Source organism: Bufo gargarizans, chromosome 3 (genome assembly GCF_014858855.1).
Source record: "Bufo gargarizans isolate SCDJY-AF-19 chromosome 3, ASM1485885v1, whole genome shotgun sequence".
NCBI lineage: Eukaryota > Metazoa > Chordata > Amphibia > Anura > Bufonidae > Bufo > Bufo gargarizans.
Window position 1 is genome coordinate 27,336,201 of NC_058082.1, and position 15,435 is coordinate 27,351,635.

At 44.6% G+C, this 15,435-nt stretch overlaps 1 protein-coding gene across 1 annotated transcript in view; it reads left to right on the forward strand.

The window, feature by feature from the left end:
- The window catches only part of MRE11 (MRE11 homolog, double strand break repair nuclease), a 295,143-nt gene that overhangs the window by 59,790 nt on the left and 219,918 nt on the right, over positions 1-15,435 (forward strand). The window contains exons 7-8 of the mRNA XM_044284591.1: positions 1,482-1,596; positions 4,682-4,867. Of these exons, the coding sequence (XP_044140526.1) occupies positions 1,482-1,596; positions 4,682-4,867 (301 nt within the window). The remainder of the gene's footprint in view (positions 1-1,481; positions 1,597-4,681; positions 4,868-15,435) is intronic.

A 15,435-nucleotide genomic window follows, 5' to 3' on the forward strand; every position in this document is an offset into this window, starting at 1 on the left:
GTTTTACTACTTTTTTTTCCAATAAAACCCCTTTTATTAACCAAAAAAATTATTTTGCATTGCCACTTTACAAGACCCATAACTTTCTTTTTTCTTTTTCTATGGAGTTGTGTGAGGGCTTTATTTTTGATGGACAACTTGTATTTTTCATTGGTATCATCTTGGAGTAAATGGCGCTTTTTGATCGCTTGTTATTACGTTTTTTTCGGTGGAAACTAAGAATAAATTAGAATTTCTGTCTTTTTTTTATTTTAATTTTTTACGGCGTTCACCATAGGGGATAACTTATGTAATATTTATGTAGTCCGGGTCGTTACGGACGCGGCAATACCAAACATATGGGGGATATTTTCTTATTGCAATTTTTTTCATTGAAAAGCGTATTTTCAATGGAAAAAAAAAAGCATATTTTTTTATTTTATGGAATTTTTTTTATTTAATAAATGTGTATTTCTTTTTTAATTTTTTTTTACTACTTAAAAGTCCCACAAGGGGACTATAATATACAGTATTTTGATTGCTTTTAAAATGTAATGCATTATCTCTATAAGGCATTACATTTCAAAAGCAATGCTATTCAAACCTTGACCAGCAGGCTGCGCCAGAGAGGCACAGCCTGCTGGAGATAACTACAGACAGGCTCGGGGCCCTGATCGGAAGCAAGGTAAGCTTCCGAACACATCAGCACCCCGCAATCTTATTTTCGGGGTGCTGATGGGAAACAGAGGGAGTCCGTTCCCTCTGTCACCACTTTACATGCAGCGGACGCCATTGCGCCCGGCATGTAAAGGGTTAAACAGCCCGGATCGGCACTCCTGCCGGTCCGGGCTGTTAGAGCAGGGTCCCGGCTCTCATGTGAGAGCCGGGTCCGTGCTCCCCGCTGCACGGGGGAGCCGTGCAGCGCTTAGACCGGGCCGCCGTAAAAACGCGGCGGCCCAGCCTAAGGCCCCTTAGTGACCGCCGTAAAAACACGTATGGGTGGTCACTAAGGGGTTAATGTCTCCTGTCCCTTTCCACTGCTCCCCTAATAGACCGCTGCTATGGGTCATCTGTCTCCGGCTAGGAAGACGGAGGGGCGGTCCTTCACACTGCATGCCTGCATTAGGCTTCAGAGTGAGGAGGCGTGTCTCTCAGTAATCCAATCTGATTGGCTGGCAGGGAACTGCTGGCTACAGCAAGTGTGTATGGGAAGTGAGGGAAAGCAGTTTTGGCTTTAGAGAACTGGCAGAGGAGCCATCTTGAGAAGGTCCTATTATTGTAAAATGTTTAAACAGCTGTAACTAAGAGAAAAACTCAAGGAAAACAGTGGTAAGTGAAGAAATTAAAGATTGCTTTATGCTTAATGCTGCTGCAGCAGTAACATATGCTGACATTGATTTTGTGATTAAAACATGACAGTTACCCTTTAAGATATGTTTCCTCTGCTTATAGCACAGAGCATGTTCTCTCTTCATTAGCTGTTCTCCGTTGTCTCCCTATAGGTTCTATTCCGGATGAAAGACTTTATCGAATGTTTGTGAATAAACAAGTCACGATGTTACGCCCCCGGGAGGACGAATCCAGCTGGTTCAACTTATTTGTAATTCATCAGAACAGGTATGGCAGTCTGGTAAATTCTCCTGGTATGGGCCGAACATCTGGTCTGTGTCAAGAAAGTTCTTTCAGTTTTTGCATTTTTAAATATATTTTCTAGCCATTAAAAAGCCCGATTTTTCTTATACAGGGCTCCAACTCCCCCGCATATGCATAGTTTTTCACAGATAACATTCTGGGTTCCTGTAGCCACCACTAGAGGGAGCTCACTGAATACTGTTTTACATAGAATGCAGCAGCATGTAATCTTTTGAGCTCCCCCTAGTGGTGGCTGCAGGCAGACAGAATGTTGTATTCTATATCTAGACATTTATATGCCCATACAAAGGATTTGATTGGCTCTAACAGAGCACTATCTTTGAAAAGCAAAGCTCCAACTGACGTAAATGAAGAAATGCATTTTGGAACACTACGACAACTATAAGAAAGATTTCCTGTTTGTATAAAGTTCTTCACCTTTCTATTTAACTTTTCGGGAAATTTCACAGGCGGTTTGCACAGGGTTGGTTTTAGACAAATTTATGTCGCTGGGCAAAAGTGGGACCCCAAATATTTAAATACTGTACCAATAATATATAGTCGCATTCAGTCAGTTCAGAAGGTGATATTCAGGGACCTGCAGCACTCAGTGTTGTAGCTAAATAGTTAAAATCAAGCAGTCATGCTACAAAAAGTCGCAGTGCCAGTGACTCTGAGGTGACGTCTTCACTGATCTGAGTCGTTCACTTTCTTTCTTTGTCTACATTTGGTCCAGACGATCATGGCTATTTATCCTGCAGAGTCTATTGTGCAGATATCGTTGCCCAGGAGTGTGCTGCCACCTTTGCCATAGAAGAAAACACTACAATAGATGGCACCCTGTAGGTGACGCCTGCTAAAGATTTTACTTTAGGGCCCAGGAGATTCAGGCCACATCTCTGACTTTGAGTCCTGCAGTCCATCCCTACCTTCTATAGCAAAGAAACCCCCTAGTAGTCAACTGCCCCGTTAACACTGCCATCCTGTAGCTTCCCCTAATACTGTGCCTGCTGCTACTGCTGCCCACATTACTTTACCGACAGTGCTGCCCAATGACTCAAAATATTTTACTGCCGAAATAAAAGTGCCAGAGGACCTCCAGACCCCAAAATTAATACAGACCCCCACACAGACCCTAAAATTAATATGTATCCCTCGACCCCAAAATTAATAAATACCCCAAAATTAATGCAGACCCCAGATCAAACCCCAAAATTAACAGACCCCTGATTAAACCCCAAATCAGCCCCAAATTCACTAATGCCCCAAATAAGCCACCAGATCAGACCCCAAATTTACACAGACCCCAGATCAGCCCCCAAAACAGACCCTCAAATTAGTACAGAGCCAAGATTAGCCCCTAAATTCATACAGTCCCCAGATAAGTACCCAAATCAGACCCCAAATTAGTACAGACCCCCAACTCAGCCCCCAAATTTATACAGAACTCAAATTTTCAACACCCCAGATCGCATTGCACTCCATCTAAGTATGAAATACCAGTCTTGGTAAATCTTTCCCTAAGTGTTTCATTTTCTCTCCATGTTGAAGCATTTCCGCAACAGAATCCAAATTACAGTAGCGGTTAGTACAGAGCCCGGGGAGCGCTGCATTCACCACTTCCTGGTCCTCCAGTACTAATGAGCGCTTCCATAATGGAAGCGCTCATTAGTATTTTCCCCATAAGACGCACTGGATGAATGCGTCTTATAGGACAAAAAATACAGTAGCTGTTTCCAAAAAGAAAATAAGGCTGAGCCTCTGATGCCTCTTATTGGAAGTTAGCTATCCAATAAATCAATGTTTAATCTTTTAAACAGGCCCCAAGACATCATTAAAGGGGTTGTCCAGGTTCAGAGCTGAACCTGGACATCCCTCCATTTTCACCCCGGCAGCCCCCCTGACATGAGCATCGGAGCAGTTCATGCTCCGATGCTCTCCTTTGCCCTGCGCTAAATCGCGCAGGGCAAAGGCATTTTTCTGAGTTCCGGTGACATACCGGGCTCTCTATGGGGCTGACAGGCAGCCCGGTGACGTCACCGGCACTGATGGGCGGGATTTGGCTCTGCCCTAGCCAGTAAAACGGCTAGGGCAGAGCTAAAGCCCGCCCCTCAAAGCCGGTGACGTCACCGAACACACTGCTGGGCGGAAGTTACCGCCTGGCAGTGTGTTATTGAAAACACAAGAGCCTGTGCCCTGCGCGATCTAGCGCAGGGCACGGGAGCGCATCGGAGCATGAGATGCTCCGATGCCAGGCTCAGGAGGGCTGCCGGGGTGAAAATAAGGGTATGTCCGGGTTCAGCTCTGAACCTGGACAACCCCTTTAAGGATTATAGCCAAGACCATGATTCATCTGCAGACAGCTGTTTTGGGGGAATTGCCTCTTATCAGTGTAGAGCAGAGAGAACTGGCTTAATTGGGTAAGAGGCCTTTGCCCCGGATCTGGTGGGTATTTCTTCCTCTGGAAAGCGCCTAGTAGGTGTAAGCCATGCAAGTGCAAAATAGCTGTCTGCAGGTGAGATACTGGCTTAGCTATAATCCTATATTAGATCGGATATTGACTTGCAGGATAGCTACCTTCCTTCTCTGGCACCAGAGGCACCGCTTTTTTTTTTTTTCTCAAAAGAGCTAATTTGCATACTCTTCCCCCCACCCCTAGAAGAGCACTGCATGGTCTGTAAGACGCCTTACGCTTACACAAGGATAAACTGACAACAGAATGAGCATGCCATAGATTTTAAAATCCACGCACGCTCTGATTTCCTTGCAGATATTTTTCTGGTGCATCTGGATGGGGCTTTGAAAAACCCATTCGCTTGTATTATACTGTAAATTGCTGGAGGGTCGCAGTGCAGAATCTGAGGGATAATTGGAAGACAGCAGAATGATTGCATCTGAAGTAGCCGATAATTTCAGACTTGATGGATAAAGCAGAGTTTCTGCAGAATTACTCCCCACTTCCTGAGGTGGAGCTGTGACTGAAGATGGCCTCATATATCCCCCATTATGGTAGTTTTAAAGCAGTTTCCCTGTTGATGACTTATCAGATTTATTTTTTTCCTGTTTACAGGAGTAAACACGGAGCCACAAATTACATCCCTGAGCAGTTTCTAGATGACTTTTTGGATTTGGTAATTTGGGGTCATGAACACGAGTGCAAAATAGCGCCGGTGAGGAACGAGCAGCAGCTCTTCTATGTGTCTCAACCTGGGAGCTCTGTGGCCACTTCCCTGTCCCCTGGAGAGGCAGTAAAGAAGTAAGTGCGTTATACTGTATGCATTATACATTTAAAGGGAATGTGTCATCAGAAAATGACCTATTGTTTAAATCACATTTTTATGTTTAAAATATTTTTCAAAGAATTTTTGGTGTTGTTATTTTTAATTTTCCATGTCAATATCTATAGTTAAACAAACAAAAACAAAACACTGTTACCTGCTTATCTGTTATTCTAATCCTGCCTGTAATGATATCACCTCTGTGTATAGATAAGACAGGATCCCCATTCACAATGGGTGATCGTCAATCTTATCTCTTCTTTCTCTGTACAATGATGCCTAGAAAACTCTCCAATAGAAGTCAATGAGGTCTCCTCCTGACTATTGTGTCTATCGACTTTGGGGCTGCCGTAAAGCAGTTTTTTAAAATGCTTTGTAAATACTGTTAGGAACGCCTCAGGGAAGATGGGACGCCCATAATCCTGTTCAGGAAATACAGTAAAAAAAATCTGTAATCAGAAAAGAAAAAGGATATGCCTTGCCATCTGGTTTTAACTGGCAGAAAAAAAAATTGGTGACACTTTTCCTTTAAGTGAAGGTCCACTTTTTACATTCATCTTGGTTTTAGACCCAACATTGTGTGTCGTTTGATGTCGTATTGTGCTATATCATCTGAGACAGATCATCCAATTCATGGTTATTTGCAGCCAGAGAAGATGTGAAAAACCGCAGCACTCCCAGTCTTAAATCCAATCTTTATTAACACCGAAAAATATAGCAACGTTTCGACACCAAGGTCTTTTTCAAGCTACAGGTAATTTGCAGCCACCACTAGGGGGAGCTCTCTGCACACTGCTGTATTCTTCAGTCCAGTGTGTGAACCAAATGCAGTAAGCTCCCCCTGGTGGTTACTGCAGGCAGTCACAACTTTTTCCTATGAGTTTCTGTGCAGGGGATTTTGAAGTTCTAAAAATCACAGTATCAACCATTTCAAAGATATAAAAGTTTTAACTCTGTCAGACATTGTTAATAAAAGGTGGCTGCAGTTGTATAGGAGCCGACTTGTCAGGCCAACCCCTTTCTATATGTTCCATTAGGGCATATGGATGTGATGGTGTGTCCTGATGAAACAACCCCTTTGCGTCTCTATGTTATTGCAGCGGGTGTGGAACCACTACGTCAACCAACAGATTTGAATTTGGGCTAATCGTAAGGACGTTATCCTTGCAGCCCCCTGGTTTTCACCCTTCAACCCCTGTACAGGAATCTGGACTTCGCTACAGGAGTAGTCTCTGTGTGGTTAACAGCTGACCCACGGGGTCAGGGACACTGGTGCGGAGCACTGAGGGATCAGGTAGAACCATAGTCGGAGGCAGGCCAAAGTCAGGGCAGGCAGAGTGCGAGCAATCCATTACACATTCCAAGTTCAGGGCAGGCAGAGTGCGAGCAATCCATTACACAGTCCAAGTTCAGGGCAGGCAGAGTGCGAGCAATCCATTACACAGTCCAAGTTCAGGGCAGGCAGAGTGCGAGCAATCCATTACACAGTCCAAGTTCAGGGCAGGCAGCGAAGGGTCATTATGGATGTAAAGCAGAGGTTAGATCAGGCAGCGGACGATCGATATCCAAGAAACGGGCAGACAGGTAAAGCACACCTTGCAGGAATGAGACAAGCTAAGTAACCTATTGCTCAGGCACGTTTCCACATGGGAAGATGCCTTAAAAACACAGAAGTGGCCAGCCATAAGCTTGGGAAGAATTAGGGTGCTCACTAGCCCTTTAAGAGCCAGAAAGAATGCACGTCCTATGGCCAATAAGAAGAGGCTTTTGCTTTCAAGTGCCAGGCTGACAGAGGGCACGTTTCTGGAGGGCAGACTAGCAACCTGGCAGACTGCTGCCGACATAACACTCTACCCTTCCTAGAAATTAAAATTACTTAGTCTGACTGCACCTTTTTCCCCTTCATACTGGGCCACTTCATCAGACCTACAGGGAGATTGCCTGTTTAAAAATGACATACTGCCAATTGCTGCTGGCACCGTTCTGGAGAGTCTGATTGCCAGCTGCATGTGTCTAAATGCTCGTAGAGTCGGGCAGCAGAATAGGCTGCCTGCTCATGTATATAAAACATGTATTTTTAAGTCAAGGAAGAAATCCGCTGAAAATCTGTAGGCAATGACAGAGAAATTCCAAAGAGGCAGTTTTATTTCCAGTGGTTTGCAGTTAAAGGGGTTATCCCATGACTAACGTAAAAAAAATGAAAATCAGACATCATATAGGACATGACAATTTCTTTCTAACAAAGTTAGAACCATCCATGTACCTCACATGGATCCAGAGATCTCCACATTCATTGCTCTGCTAGATTTATATCAAGCTGGCGGCTGAAGGGAGTGTCCTTTCTGCTGCAGCTCAGGGGGCGTGTCTTATCTGCTGCATCTAAGGGGGTGTGTGCATTCTGCTGCAGCTCTAGAGGAGTTTCTTTTCTGCTGCAGGTCAAGGGGCGTGTCCATTCTGATCCACCTCTCTCCCTCTCTCAGATCAGGTGGAAGCTGAAGGATGGTACTGAGCATGTGCGGCCACCTCAGTGAGCGGGACAAAGAAATAAGAAGAAAAACCAACAGCAGGTGGCGCTATACAGATAGATTTTTATTGAAAATGTTTCATTACATGCAATTACAAAAGTATTCAGATCCAGGCGCTGGTTTCAAAACTGTAGAATATTTTTCATGGGACAACCCCTTGATTATTGGCATGTGGAACTGAATAAATGAACAGAACTGAATGGGGAAGGAATGATCATGGTAGGAACGCGGGGCCCAGCATGCTGAGAGGTCTGGAAATTAGTTAACAACCCCTTTAACCACTCCACCAACTTATTATCTGTTAACTTAGTGGAAAAATTCAACGTATTCATAATGCAAAGTTGTTTCATTTTACTTTAATGGATTCCAGATACAAAATTAACATTTTTGTTTTTCACAAAGTGTTCCGTTCCTCTTCCTAGGATATTGCTGTCAGAATGACGTAGCGCGTCTCTATCAGTACCAGCCTGGCTTCCCAAGTACTAAAATCCGAATTAAGCCTGAGGCACTAAGACTGGAAAAGCGTCTTCCTTTCAATTTTGGATACATCATTAACTAACAAAGAATTTCATACTTGCTATATTGGAAGTTGATGATACACTGAGATGTTCAGAAAGTCTTAAAGGGAGATGAACCCGGACATATCCCCATTTTCACCCAGGCAGCCCCCCTGATTTCATGCTCCGATGCTCTCCTGTGCCCTACGCTGAATCGTGCAGGGCAAAGGCTTTTTTAGGAGATCCGGTGACTTAACGGGCCCTCCATAGGGGCTGCTAACTGAGGCTTCTGCCCAACAGTGAACCCGGTGGCATCCCCGGCACTAATGGGCCAGCTTTAGCGCTGCCCTAGCCTGTAAAACAGCTAGGGCAGCACTAAAGCTCACTCACCCGAGCCAGTGACATCACCGGGGACACTGCTAGGTGGAAGCCTCTGCCCAGTAGTGTTAAAAACATATACAAAAATGCCCTTTCCCTGCGCGATACAGCGCAGGGCAAGGGAGAGCATCGGAGCATGAAATGATGATGCTCATGTCAGGGGGCCTGGAGGGGTGAAAATGGGGGTATGTCCGGGTTCAGCTCTTTAAATGGGTTGTTCAGGATATAAATAATGGTTTCCTATCCTTAGGATAGGCCATCAGTATCAGATTGCTAGTGGTCAGACACCCCGACCCCCGCCGATCAGCTGTTTCCTTTTTAGGTCTAGTGCTGGAATTTCACAGCTCTATTGATTGTGTAGTGGACAGAGCTGGTAACTGGTTCACTGCTCCCATCGAAGTTAAAGGGGATGTCCCACCAAAAATATTCTCTAGTTTCCAAACCAGCACCTGGATCGGAATTGTTTTGTAATTGCATGTAATTAAAAAATTTGTATAGCCACTGAGTTATTCAATAAAATGTATCTGTATAGCGCCACCTGCTGTTTTTTTTTTAATTCTTATTTCTTTGTCCTGCTCACTGAGATGGCCGCACATGCTCAGTATCATCCTTCAATTGCCTTCTGATCTGTGATAGGGTGAGAGCTGCAGCAGAATGGACACGCCCCTTAGCTGCAGCAGGAAAGTCACGCCCCTTTGAGCTATCAGCTTAATCTAAATCTAGCAGAGCAATGGATGAGATCTCTGCATCCATGTGAGGTACAGGGCTGGTTCTAGCATTGTTAGAAAGAGCTTATCATGTACTGTATGTCTTTTTTACATTAGTCAAGGGATAACCCCTTTAATAGTTTGGTAGTAGTAGCAGCTGATCGGGAAGGGGTGTGGGGTGTTGGACCCTCTCAAATCTGATATTGATGGTCTAGCCTGAGGATAGTCCATCAATGTCAAAAGCCTGGACAACCTCGTTGTACAGTAATGTTATCTTTAATCAGTGGGAGTCCTGCTTTCGGGCCGCCAACAGTCCTGAGAATGAATGTGCCGCGAAGATAGTTCAGCGTGACTTTATTTCTACCTTCACAGCAGCGCTCCCAGCCATCCACTATTTAGATAACTACAACACGAATCCATGCGAGGGAAGGAGTTGGGGACAAACACCTTTAAGTGGTAATTCCAGACCCGTTTGCCCAATCAGGGTAACTCCGTTTCATCCAGCATACTGGGGATACGTGAAATAATGTGGTGATTATGAGGGCAGATATTTTTCCGAACTTCCCGACAGTAGTCAACCAGTCTTCAGTCTGAAATGGCTGATAACGGGGAACAACAGGTGGAACTGTACAGTCAGTAGAGATGTCACTGTAAGGAATGGGCTGCAATAGAAAAAAAGGGAAATGGTTTCCATTCGGATGCATTGGGGTCGTAAGGGGCAGATACATTATACAGGTCCAGTTTAATATTGCATGGACAGGATTTGCATAATTGTCAAAAATAAAAAACAATTTCACGCACCATGGCACAGAATCGATCACTTTTCATTCCGCTCAACCTGCAGTTTTTTTTTTAGCACATAAATGGCCAGACTACTGCAACAATCAATATACGAGACAGTGAGTGTGGATGGTGGGGGTAATGTAACGCCACACTGCTCTGAAATAGTCTCTCTCCTCCTTCAGTACATAGGATGTACCGGTCCTTTAAAGGGCATCTGTCAGCAGTTTTGTACCTATGAAACTGGCTGACCTGTTACATGTGCACTTGGCAGCTGAAGGCAGGGGCGGACTGAAAACTTAGTGGCCCTGGAAAAAAAAAACGAAAAATGGCCCTATATTTAAGCTGGGCCAAGATTGAGAGAAGGTGGAGCGACACAAGTAGGCAGGGGCCAACAGAACTGTAGTGCAGCACAAAATATGTCCCCAGCAGAACCAAAAATACTACAGTGCAACACAAAATACTCCTGCTCAAGTATTGAACTGTATCTGTGTCCTGAGGACGACGATGCAGTTGAATTCAGGAGGGCATCTGCGCCCGCCGACCAGATGAATGAGTACCTGATGCTCCTAGCATTAATTAACGCTGAGAGTTGATATATACCAGGCCATGAGGGGGGCTCTGGTGGCCCCCTGGGCATCGGTCCACCAGAAAATGTCCCTGTAGGGTCTATGGCCAGTCCACCCCTGTCTGAAGGCATCTGTGCTGCTTCCATGTTCATGTGTGCTCACATTGCGGAGAAAAATGGAAGTTTTAATATATGCAAATGAGCCTCTAGGAGCAACGGGGGAGTTACCATTACACCTAGAGGCTCTGCTCACTCTGCAACTGCCGCACCCTCTCCACGCTGACTGGCCCAGGCAATGTAAACGTGATCACATCTGATCCTGTCAATCAAATTGCAGAGTGCGCTGCAGTTTCAGAGAGAGCAGAGCCTCTAGGTGTAATGGTAACGCCCCCGTTGCTCCTAGAGGCTCATTTGCATATATTAAAACTTCATTTTTCCCAGCAATGTGGGTACATATGACCATGGCACCAACACAGATGCCTTCAGCTTCCAAGCGCACATGTAACAGGTCATCCAGTGTCATAGGTATGCAATATTTATTGCATACCGCTAGGATATTTCATAAATGTCAGATAGGTGCAGGTCCCACCTCCGTAACACCCTCCTTCCTCCAGAACGAGGCCCCTGAATTGCAGGGAGAGCAGCTGTACACCATTTATTGTGGGAGTTCTGAAAATAGCTGAACCCTGACTTTCCACGCACCAATATCGGATTTCCAAAAATTGTCGAGTGCACTCATTCTGTTATTTTAACTGCCATCACAGTGAATGGTATGGACGCCATGCATGCACAGTGTGCTTTCCTTCACTTCAGGGCCCCATTCTGGAATTGGATGCGGGTCCCAGAGGTGGGACCCACCCCTATGTGACATTTGTGAAATATCCTAGCGATATTCCATAAATACTGAGAAGGGATTACCCCTTTAGCCACTTCCCCCCGCATAGCTTGCCTGGTGCAGGCTCAGGAGCTGTGCCCAGCAGTAAGCTCCAACTATAAAATGAACGCGCGCAGTAAAAGTATTTTAATCCTCTCTCCTATTAAAAGCAAGGTTCATCAATAAGTCTTATGTAGCCCAAAATGACAGCTCATTTGGCAAAAATAAATAAAAAAAAGCCCTCGTAAAGCTGCATCTCTGCAGAAATAAAACTGTTATGGCTCTGGAAATGCGGCGACAGAAGCACGAGTGATAAAACATTAAAAGAAAAAAAAAAAAACAATATCAATTTTGTATCTCCATAATCATAACAACCCACGGAATAAAGATAGAACTAAATCCCAATAAACACGGGTGGAATTCAGTAGGCGCCCGTCATTTCAGCACCATGGAGAGGGGCGCTCCTCATGTGGAGGAAGTCAGCTGAAACTACCTTCTGTTATACCGTGTGTAATGAAGATTTCTCTGAAATTTAGCATTCGAGTCACATCGGGCTGCGTACTGTACACATCATGTAGGTGAATGATGAGCAAAACTCATACCGATCCTGAGGGGGCGAGGCACGACACCGGGATAATTTCTGCCATGTTCTTGGAATACCTGTGTCGTGCTCCACCCCCTCAGGACCTGCTGTGACCTACATTTACTGAGAACATCGCGCATACTCTGACGTGATCTGTGCCGTTTTAATGGAGCAGTAGTATCTTGGAGAGATCCATTATTCCTTTGCAACAAAACGAATAGTCACCATGCACAACACGTTTTTTTAGGCTTGAAAGTGGGGATGGCTAAATGGGGTGGCATAGATAGATGGAGGGATGTAATCACGGGGTGAGACTGCAGTGCTCCTGCTCGGGGGTGCTGAGAGTAAAAAAAAAACACCAATCAGATGTTGATGACTTATCCTCTGATCCAATTCTGCTTTAAAGGAGCTTTTCTTGACCCAGCGGGTCCTACAAACCTACCGTAATTACATCGTAAAAGAAAGTTTGTAACATACTTACCGTCCCAGGGTCAAATGGATCATTGGGAACCCGGTCACAAGGCTTTCTTCTTCTGAAAATCCTGCTTCTGCTGACACCAGGTCTTTTACCAGGTTTCCGACTTTGTCTATAGATGGGACATCACTTCCGCTGTGGACAGGGCCAGAACTATCCCTGGTGCATGTAGATGAGATGGATTCAGGAATTTGTGCACTTATGCCTGGGAGAGAAAATATTCTGTCCCCGTCCACCGGAGAAATAACTTCCCGTCCATAGCCTAAGCCAGAAACCTGGTAAAGGACGTGACATTGGCAGAAGCAGGATTTTCAGAAGAGGAGAGTCAAGTGACCGGATTCCTGAACGGGCTGATCCATGCAACTTCAGAACGGTAGGTATGTTATACAATTGAGTTATGTGTAGTTAGGGTGGGTTTGTTGGACCCGGGAAAACCCCTATAACCCCTTCCTTTAACACTATATCATTAATATGAAAAATTACCACTCGGAACTAAACCCGAGTTGGGGAAATGTTTTTTTACAGTATAAATCAATTTCTGAAGTTATTATAATGCGAAGTCTCGCGAGACTTCGCGAAGTATTAACTTCGGCTCATCGGAGCCAATACATTCTAATACTGTACGGAACGCTCGCTACTTACAGTATTGAAACAAAGTTTTATGCGAATCGACTTCGGATGTTTCATCCAAAGTCGATTTGCTCATACCTAATTATAATAGATAGTGTTTTATTTACTTATTTATTTTTATTTTATAATTAAAGTTTGGTTTGTGTTTGTCAAAAGTGTGAAAAATGTTCTGGCAGCAAAAGGGTTAATCTACGTAGGTCAGGTCCATCGGTTTTACTCGGCTTTCCTCTCCAGATAATTGACTACTTTTTAGTTGTTTTTGTAGTTTATTTTTCTTTCATTCTCTGCAACTTTATGGCCTTCTCTCCCTGTTACTTATTCCACCCACGTATACCAAAAGCCGAAAACCTTCCACTCGGAGGGATTATTAGAACACTTAGAGCAGTAAATATCTCGACTCCTGTGAGTTGTGTAGGAAATGCGAGTGGAATCCGTAAGAGCCAGGGTTATAGAGATGCAAAGAAGAAAAGAAACTAGCAAAAAGAGGGGTAGGGGTGAGCTCAGTAATACGTGTGGACAGGGCCAATGTGCATTAAAGGGGTATTCCCGTTGTTAAGCGTTATCCCCTATCCACAGGATAAGGGATAACTATTAGATCGGTGAAGGTCCTACCGTTGGGAACCCCACCGATCACTGGAATGGATACCCCGTACCTATCAGAGCCCCCGAAATGAATGGAGTGGCAGGTCGAGCATGCGATCTGATCTGTACTACAGTTCTCAGCCAATTCCGCAACTCCCATACAGATTAGTGAAGCTCATTTCTGGGGTCTTCGAGGGGTACGTTATCAATAGGACTCCCACTAATCTAATAGTTATCCCTTATCTTGAGGAATATCTCTTTAACACTTTTGCTGTTGGGACAGTTTTCACTCTTTTGACAAATGCAAAAAAAAACAAAAAAAAAACATATTACATGCCCACATACCTGCGGCACCTGAGGGGTTAATTGCCGGGGATCGAAGCGCCATATCATAGAGGGTGGGTATGTGATACCGCTGCGTACATTAAATTAATGTGTTATTTATATTCATTGGTGGCGCAGTGGCCACAGCCCCTTCCCTCCTCCGCAGTACTAAACTCCCATCAATGGCAGCAGCGGCACAGGGGGGAGGGAGTGAGGGACTGCCTCCTTCTCCCCATGGCACATGCTGAGAGCGGCGCGTGCCATGTTCTTTAAGGGTACTTTCACACTTGCGGCAGAAACTGCCTGACGGATCCGGCAATCTGCATGCAAACGGACAGCATTTGTAGACAGATCCGGATGCGGATCCATCTCAAAAATGCATTGCAAGAACGTATCCGTCTGTCTGTTTTGTCATACGGACAAACGGATCCGTTTCTTTTCCCCCCCCACATTTTTAAAGGTCTGCGCATTCAGGCAAGTCTTCAGTTTTTCTGGTCGGAGATGAAACCGTAGCATGCTGTGGTTTTATCTTTTGGCTGATCAGTCAAAACGACTGAACTGAAGACATCCTGAACGGATCCCTCTCCATTCAGAATGCATGGGGATAAAACTGATCAGTTTTTTTCCGGTATTGGGCCCCTAGGATGGAACTCAGTGCCGGAAAAGAAAAACGCAAGTGTGAAAGTACTCTAACAGATACTAGGCTGCGTATCGATTGGGTATCGCAACTTCGATACCCTTTGCAACTCTAGAGTTATCTCCTATCCTATAGATAGCTGATAACTTGATATAATTGATATACCCCTTTAAAAATGTCAATATGTAGATGCCTTTTATGCCTATATCCTTTACTAGAATAGATCATGAAATCTCTGCAATCCGCATAGGGTGGGGAAAAAAACAAAACACTACCTAAATGTGACAATAAAAGAGCTCAAATCCTCACTGATTGGTAAGAGGGGTGATAACGTGAAGAAACGTCCTATAACCCTCTCCCTGGCGTCACTGGAGGCTGTACAGAGGTAGATATGACAGTAACAGGCAGTGATTGGTAAGAGGGGGTGATGACATGGAGAAAAGTCCTGTTCCCCCTACCTGGGATCACTGGAGGCTTTGCATAGGTAGATATGATACTAATAGGCACAAACATGAAGGAAAGTCCTTCTATTTCCCCTGGGGTCACTGGGAGCTGACAGTATTACTTATGTTATCGATGGCAGTAGCAGGCTTTGATTGGTAAGAGGGGGTGATGACAAGGAGAAAAGTCCTGTTCCCCCTACCTGGGATCACTGGAGGCTTTGCACAGGTAGATAAGATTGTAATAAGCATGAACATGAAGAGAGGTCTCTGAACATGAAGGAGCTCCGTACAGTATTAGAATGTATTGGCGCCAATGAGCCGAAGTCTCGCAAAACTTTGCGTAATAACTTCATAAATTAATTTGTACTGTAAAAAACAATTTCCCGAACTCGGGTTTGGTTCCAAGTGGTACCTTGGAACCGAACCCGACTTCGGGAAATGCTTTTGCAGTACAAATTGGTTTTACAGTACAAATTAATTTATGAAGTTATTACGCAAAGTCTCCTTCGGCTCATTGGAGCCCATACATTCTAATACTGTACG